The sequence below is a fragment of the Dermacentor andersoni genome, chromosome 1 (genome assembly GCF_023375885.2).
Source record: "Dermacentor andersoni chromosome 1, qqDerAnde1_hic_scaffold, whole genome shotgun sequence".
Lineage (NCBI taxonomy): Eukaryota > Metazoa > Arthropoda > Arachnida > Ixodida > Ixodidae > Dermacentor > Dermacentor andersoni.
The window spans coordinates 184518828-184527185 of NC_092814.1; the positions used below are offsets into that span (position 1 = coordinate 184518828).

An 8358-nucleotide genomic window follows, 5' to 3' on the forward strand; every position below is an offset into this window, starting at 1 on the left:
CGCGGCGAACGACTTCGCTATATAGGCACGTCGAATTGATGTTTTCTGAAAAGAAAGAAGTATGCCTTGCTAAAATGTATATCTTCGCTGCGTACTGCGACAGCGCCAACTGCGGTCTTTTATACTGTATATCAAGTCACTGAAGTAACCGAAGTGCCGTGATATACTAAACAGCTATACTAAGAGCTATATGGCATAAAGCTCTAGGAACCACAATTGTCAGGTACGCGTTAACACACGCCCGTTACGGATTTGCTCTTTGAAAATTAACTTGTACCATTTCTTTTTCATCTTATTTCAGAAAGTGCGCTTGATACGAGCGCGCAAATGCAGTGAACGCATGCAGTGTGACGACCAGGTTCTTTTATAAGTGAAGTCGACTAGATATCTCTTTATTACGTTTGCACTTGCGAACAGGAAATATAGTGTTGTGTTTTCGCTACAAGCTGATTTGCGTGTCATCGCGCAACTACAAAGAGGGGCGCTACGTTTGCTGTACCATCGTTGTAATGAGAAGAAAGCACACATGGCCCTTTCTCGATGAAATTGCATACTTCTGCCATCCTGCCATGTACAGGTATGGCGAGGTGCGCCGGTACGTTATTGGAGGCCGCGGTATGAGGAACTAGCGCTGAAACTTCGTGTGCCAACAGCAGCGTTGTGCCAAAAAGAAGCAGTTCATTTTGTAAGACAGGCTGTAATTTCGCGCCGGCAAATTGACCGCTCATCTTGAGGTACATGTGTCCTGCTGCTGACTTGACTAGGTACCGGTGCGCTAAAGTTTGGGCTCCTCTCAATGCACGTGGCCATGCGCTGGACTTGCCTGGACGCATCGGTCAAAGGTGTGTTAGTGTTGAAGATTTCATGCCATTTTAGTTTTCTATCTCTCTCTTTTTTGAGCACTCAAAGAGCCGTTGCGCTTTTTGGATCCCTATATATATATTATAAGACGTTAGCCACCCCACGGAGTGCTCAAAATTGTGTTATGTACAGTCACAGAACGTTCGCTGTTACGTGGAACAATGCCAAAAAAAGAAGTTTAGAAGACTGGTTAAATCTGTAATTTAGAATTTGCAGCGCCTTTCCTTAAGTAAAAGAGTAGCAAATGCTGCGATATGTACCTCACGCACACGTTGGCTTAATAGCAAAATAGGCGAGCAGGGACACACGCCCTCTCGTTACTTTTTATCGACTTCAAATATACCAAATGACCTTGGGAGAGAGATGGAGAAGAGGAAAGACAGGGAGGTTAACCAGGTTGTGCCCGGCCATACCAGGCTGAACACGCCGGTTCTCGTCGGATCACGCCTAGCTTGACCCTGCATTCTGAACAGCATCTTGGTTGGCTTACATGAAGCAGCTCATAAAACGGCACGCACCGTCTAATCGAAATTTTGACAGTTAGAAGAACGCAGAAGCAACCTGGCAGCGAAGATGTGCTCCTCTAGCGACACTCTTGCCCCTTGCTGTTTTTTAGCTGATCTCACAGCGGTCATGAGAGATTTCAAACAAACAAACAAACAACAAAAACGGGACACGGAGACAAGCGATAATGCGAGCGGTACGGTCATGGCAATCCTGAGAACAGAGATTTAAAAAGAAAAAAAAAGTGCCAGTGAGGACACGGCGAGCATAGCTGGCTTGATGAATCTTCCTGCCCCTATGCTTCCGGCTGTCTTCCGGGAGTGAAGAAGCTGGAACAAGGTTTTATCAGCGGGCGCAGTTGCAACGTTTCCCTCTCGGTTGCTCTCCCTCTCTCGCCTGCGTCGTCTAGTTGACCGTCATTGGTGCTCGCGACAGCTTTGAACACTCCGGGTGACTGAGTCGGACCACAAGTGACGGTACAAGAGGAGGAACGACGCACCAAAGCGAAGGGAGAAAACGCGCGCGCGCGTGTGCCCTCCTTCCCCATGAGCGCGTTCCTCTTTTCTTTCTTTCATTTTCCGCTACACTTTGCTCCGCCGAGCGGCGGCCCACCTGTCGAAACAGCGGTTTCCGGAGGGGAAGGAGAAAGGGGGTAAGTGGAGTGGCCCTGCGGCCGAGCAGCGGTCACGCGGGCCCGTTCCGCGGGGGGTCCGACCGCGGGGTCCCTCGGCCGGCGAGAAACCCTTGCCGCCCGGAGGCTGCGGCGACAAGTTCAAGGCGAGCGCTGCTCCAGTGCCTCCGTCGGCGCGTGCGGTGCATCGACCCCGGCGCTGCGCACAGCGAGGAGAGAAAACGGCCGGGACCAGTTGGGGGGTCGGCCGGTTTCTTCTGCCGCTCGGGATCACGGCCACGGGGTGGCCGGTCACGGGGACTCCCCCGCCTTCTTCCGCATCGGCGAGGGAACCAAGGACGCCTATAAAGGGGCGCCCGAACCGCACAGCGCCGCGCACAACAACGGCTCTACCTCTCTTCTTCCGGCCACGGTGAGCAGAAGCCCCGCGCACATCCTTCTCAGCGTCGCTGACGCAACGCTAGCGGACAGCCGCGCGGCTGTCCTCTAGCCGCGCCGTCCGTTACGCGCAGCTCGTTGAAATGGCACCCGTCTGCGCGTTTGATGGCTCCAACTTTGTTTCGTGTGTTCGGAGGATACGATCGCCGAGCGTCGTCATGTAGGGAGCTCGGAAGTAGCTGCTGCCGCGGTGGGTTCACGCGGGCGCTCTCCCGCAATGTAATGTTGCTCCAGCAACGCGACTTCGCGATTCCGTTATAATCTCCATTGCGTTTTTTACCGCAAGTGGATAAGTGCTAAGCACTCACGTAAAGTGAAACAGATTGCAACTCTCGTTCTGTTTGTGATGTCTGCTGACTTTCTTTCTTTCTTAATATTAAGGAAGGCGGTAAATGCGATAGCAGTAACATCGCAGCCAGTCTAGCAAAACCTTTTCTTTTGGTCGACTTTAAAAATCTACAGTAGCAGTAAAGTGTTCATATGTCCATAAGACACATGCACTACGTTCAACAATCGACGCACGTAACGGCGTTGAGGAAACACTAAACACATTGTTTCGTTTCCTGATTTCACAAAAACTTCGTCATCGTGTTCCCACAAAATATTTTTGAAGTCGATCTCCAATAGGATGAATACGCGTTTCTTGCTACGTATTATTATTATTATGATTATGATTATTATTATTATTATTATTATTATTCGCCTACCCGCCGTGGTTGCTCAGTGGCTATGGTGTTAGGCTGCTGAGCACGAGGTCGCGGGATCGAATCCCGGCCACGGCGGCCGCATTTAGATGGGGGCGAAATGCGAAAACACCCGTGTACTTAGATTTAGGTGCACGTTAAAGAACCCCAGGTGGTCGAAATTTCCGGAGTCCTCCACTACGGCGTGCCTCATAATCAGAAAGTGGTTTTGGCACGTAAAACCCCATAATTTAATTTTTAATTATTATTCGCCTGAGTGGTGCATTCCAGGAAAAGCTAAATGAATATAAACGCAAAATACTTTGCTCTACAGTTGTTTACGATCAGAGATTAGTGTACATTCTTATTCTGACACTATCTTCGCAATGACTAGTGACATAAATACCGGAAGACAAAGTTCGTAGAATTGAGTCAGCCTGATGGCAGTACTTATATGTGCCGAAGTGTCACAACTAATTTGATGTTTTTTTTTTCTTATGCAGGTGATTCCAAAAATACGTGCTATAATGCGGACTTTAACAGTAATAATAGCAGCGATCATCATCCAAGTAAGCTCACGTCATCTGTGCACCTTGCGCATGTAATTTCATGATACATTAATGGTTGAATATTGATTCGTTCTTGCGTCTTTATTTTTGTTCCACCGCGTTTAAGGTTGCATCCGCGTACTCCTGCACTTGGAGAGGCGTCGAGTGTATTGACTATGAAGTGGTCTCAAATGAAGCTGTAAGTGTTATATATATATGTATACATATGTATATATATATGCTCTTATCGACAGAGCTTATGCACCCGCTTTTGTTCACTTTGAAGTTTCTTTTTTTTTTATCTGTACTTTATTTTCAAATAGTTTGCGTGCTGATACGCAGGAATACGAAGAACGCCAGTACCCGGAAACCATGTGGATCAGCGTGACAACACAAGCGAGGACACTTTTTGAAGCGAAGAGGAGGAGCTTTCGCAAACTCATTTATTACATCCAGGGCTTCAATGATCAGAGTGGGTGTTAGCCTCAGAAACGACGAGGAGCTTTCGCAAACTCATTTATTACATCCAGGGCTTCAATGATCAGAGTGGGTGTTAGCCTCAGAAACGACGAGGAGCTTTCGCAAACTCATTTATTACATCCAGGGCTTCAATGATCAGAGTGGGTGTTAGCCTCAGAAACGACGAGGAGCTTTCGCAAACTCATTTATTACATCCAGGGCTTCAATGATCAGAGTGGGTGTTAGCCTCAGAAACGACGAGGAGCTTTCGCAAACTCATTTATTACATCCAGGGCTTCAATGATCAGAGTGGGTGTTAGCCTCAGAAACGACGAGGAGCTTTCGCAAACTCATTTATTACATCCAGGGCTTCAATGATCAGAGTGGGTGTTAGCCTCAGAAACGACCAAATTCAACGCTCAGCAGAAAATATGGCTCGCGTAGTTTACGACGATTAGAATGAAATCTTGAATTAGAGGCATTAGGGCTCCTATTTTGTTAGTCTGAAGTCTAGTAATCAGTCGGGATAATGTAACGATTCTATTGCAATTATCGTTTTCGCTCTTCGTATGGTATCTGCCTACACTGTATTACCAGGATCGGTCAGTCGAGAGCGGTGAATGATAAGAAAATAATAGAATGTAGCGAATGGAATCACTACATCATACTAACTCTTTATTTATCCCTGTAAGTGTGGCGTTTGAGTCGACATATCTGTATCACAGATCAACCAGGTTGTCTTCTATATTAAAATAAAACTGAAGCTGTATCCGCAAAACAATAAATAATTGCTAAAGGCTTCCTACGTCGTTGGCGGCATAGTGGCGTCGTAAGAGGGGGATAAGAAGGAGTGAGAGGATAAATTACGCTTCGGGCGTTTAATGGAGTAAGCTGACACGTGCATCTTCAGACTGTTGTACCTACTGAGAAGCAGGTAGTACAGAAAGCTTTTATTAAGCAAAATTAGAGGACATCAAAGAGGATGCCGTCACACAAGCTGCAGGAAGAGCTAGATTACTGAGATTTTTGTAAGCTATGTAGAGTGAAAGATACGTTTGCGAATGACTTTGCAACACTTAAAAACATCGGTGTGCTTGTGTCTATCGGGCACGCTAATAAGCAGACGGGGTAGGTGGATAAGCCTTAATTGAAATTGCCGGTCCACAGACGTGACGGTGGACCTGACCACACCTCACCGGACCTTGGTGACCCGTGGAGCGAGTGGCCGGCGCTTGGCCAACTACACCATGGCGTTTCCGTTACCGGCCAACCTCTACATGAACCCGCCGCAGGCCAACGACAAGGACATCTGCATCACTGTCGAGCCGCCACGCCGATACGCCGTGAAGTAAGTTGCCCGCTGTATTGATCGGACGTCGTTTCTAGTGCGGAAGATGAGTGCATTCAGCTCCAATGTCAATTAACGCGTGGCCAAAGTGTCCGCTGACGGGCGTATCTGTAATTTGCCTCCTTTGGTGCGTGTTAGTGTGCGTTGGTGGTGGTGGAAGTGAATGTGCCATTGAAGGACAGCCGTAAGAAGGGTGTGGAAAGCAATATATTCGCAATACACCGCATTGCTTTTTTTATTTTGCCCCACCTGTATCGCTCGAACGCTATTGGGCGCCTCTTTGCGATTTCCATTGAGTCCCCACTAACCGCTAGAGTCGGCTTCTCCTCTGTCTAGGGTATTCGGCGGGCAGCCCAACGAGCAGCAATGGTTGAGGAAGGCGGAAGAGTTCATCCAGGCGATGCGCAAGGATCGCCGTGTAAACTTGGACCAATTCTACGTGGCCCGGTACGACCTCATATTCTGGGTGCTGGAGCGCCGCAACGAGATATGGTTAAGCATGAAATGAGAAGCACTGGTTGCCGCCGCCGCCACCACGATCTCCGCACCGCGACGCAGCCACCAGTGCTGCGCGTGAGCCCCACCACCTGGTTCCTGTCGATTCCCCACCCCGGAGGCGCCGGATCGGGGAGCGCACCTTGTGCTCCCCAGGCGCTGAGCGTCGGGGCGTGGCTATTTATTCGTTCCTTCACTCACTGGACCTCTTTCAGCAAGGGAGTGGCTGATACAGATGACAGTGAGTCTATCTCTGACGATGTCTATCTTTACGAACGCAAACGCAGGCAACGAAATAATACCTGCGCTTTCAAGATTCACCGCATTATAGCACTCGTGAGACAAGTACGGCTTATTAACCACTGAACTGTTATCTAAATTCGTGGTTTCGCAATGGCTTCTGTCCACAAGCAGATTGGAAAACGATTGACTTAGACGCTTGGTTACCGCCGAGTATATAGGGCACTTTACTCGACGGCACTCAACAATGAACAGAGCGCAAATGAGACCTGCAACAGTAGCACGTGCAAGCCGCCTATACCCCGCGTCGGCAAGCACCTGCGCTGTCCGCTCGTTTTGAGCATTCTCTGCCGCCAGCTACAGAATACTGACATTAGTGCGAATTCCAAGAGCGTTGCCCATTATGTTCGTTCGTAGGTTACCGCTAACGAAACCGTGGCCCGCAGCGTGGATGTGATTCACAGTGCGAAAACCGGAAGAACGACGAAGAGAGGCAGACGCAGGGCCTTGCGTCTTGAGCAGGAAAACTAAAAAAGAAAAAAAAAACGGCCCGGTAGACAGGGCGCGAGCAAGGGACAAACAGCGGCGATCTCTTCTTGGCAATTGTGCTGTTTTTCCTGTTCAAGCCAGTCACCAACCAGTCGCCAATCAATCAGCCCATGCGTGTTCTGCCTTTTGTCTCCTCCTACCAACTTTCGCGTGGTTTTTGCGCTGTGAATCATGTCTATGCGATCTACGACCTGGCCCCTTTCGCATACCATGTTGCTTATCGAGATCGGCTAGTAAACGGTGCAGCGGAAAAGCTAGACGGCTAATTTATTTTTCACGACTACAGGACGAATTGCCAGTTCTTTTTTTCTCGCTGTCGGTACCAACCGTAACATCTAATTAAGAATTTCTTCACAAGAACACTATCGCGTTTATTGAAGTACTTGTCCAGGAGCACGCGCAGATGCGCGAGTGTTAATATACTTGATTGATTTTTGTTAAAGAAATGCGGTTACTTTACTTTTTTTGTAGGCTCTTCAATCAATCACGCCACACGAACCCCTAGCTTTGCATTCGCGGCAGTACTTAACTCATGGCATCTTCCCTCACCCTAACATAAACATCGATGTAAAGAGGTGACCGGCTCTAGGAAGTCGTTGCTAAGGGTCAGCAAACTCGTGGCTGACAGAAACGAAAAAAATGCGGAGAAAAAATAGGCATCCATGTTTCAATACCTAGTTCGGGGTCTTGTGGCTCCATTACGGCCACGCGGAGACGCTTGCCATCAGCGTGCTATTTTATCGAGGCCAATTGAATGAGCATTTCTTCAGCTGACAAAAATGACAATGCGGCTTATCGTTTGCTGTTGCGACGCCCTTGTGCTCTACAATGTTTGGAGCCCAACAGTCACACCTCGTTCTTTTTTTCTAGGCACGAAATGTCATTTTAGTTATAGCATCACGTTAGACCTCATATATACACCACTATGTGCAATACTCTCCGTGCTGGTCACGAAGTTTGCTTTTTACAGTGTACCTTTGCGAATAAAAAAAATATAAACAAATTTTGTGCGTCTCTTTATGTGCGCTTCCAACTGCACCTCGCGTCGCCGCATAACATAAAAAAATAAAAGAAAGATACAGACTGCAACGCCGAGCTATTAGGCCCAACATGCCTGGGCACGATATCACGCGCGACCTTGGTCTTCACTCCAGGTACCGTCACTGTTGTCTCTCTGTCGCCGACGGTAGGTGCGAGGGGGATTGCGACCTGCCTCGGCATCCGTCAAGCGATGCGATGGCCCCGGTTCTTCGTCCGGGGACTTTGGGTTCAACGGAGGGCATACTGTATGTGTACGCCTCAACTATACGCGGGATGCCTTTTGTATTACACGCACGACACGCCATCTTCTTCTCCTCTGAGGCGCCTCACACGATGGTGTGGGGTTCTGCGCCGCTCTCGTGACCCATCTGATGTGATCCCTCATCACGCCGCCTCCTCACTTACGGCGCTGTGCCGGCTCCGCCCCCACACCCGTGTGTTTTCCCCGTGCCGCGTATACTGCTTCGCCGCTCTATACGTGCGTGCCGTCTGCTAACCATCCATCATTAAAACATCCACTCCAAATGTAATTATGCTTGTCGACTGCACTACCAGTCTTTG

General features: G+C 48.8%; 1 protein-coding gene across 1 annotated transcript; it reads left to right on the forward strand.

Moving 5' to 3' along the window:
* Positions 1 to 2023: 2023 nt before the first annotated feature.
* Positions 2024 to 7888, forward strand: LOC126547281 (heme-binding protein 2-like). Its single transcript, XM_072288465.1, has 6 exons — positions 2024 to 2408; positions 3621 to 3686; positions 3793 to 3864; positions 4008 to 4137; positions 5292 to 5472; positions 5809 to 7888. Exons 2-6 carry the CDS (start codon positions 3645 to 3647, stop codon positions 5978 to 5980), a joined length of 597 nt encoding a protein of 198 aa, XP_072144566.1. The 5' UTR covers positions 2024 to 2408; positions 3621 to 3644; the 3' UTR covers positions 5981 to 7888.
* The last annotated feature ends 470 nt before the right edge of the window (positions 7889 to 8358 follow it).

Excerpts from the sequence above, each read along its gene's own strand:
- LOC126547281 (XM_072288465.1), top strand. The coding sequence starts at position 3,645 with ATGCGGACTTTAACAGTAATAATAGCAGCGATCATCATCCAA. Across the intron at positions 3,687-3,792 it reads TAGCAGCGATCATCATCCAA|GTTGCATCCGCGTACTCCTG; the intron begins GTAAGCTCACGT and ends ACCGCGTTTAAG. Across the intron at positions 4,138-5,291 it reads CCAGGGCTTCAATGATCAGA|ACGTGACGGTGGACCTGACC; the intron begins GTGGGTGTTAGC and ends GCCGGTCCACAG.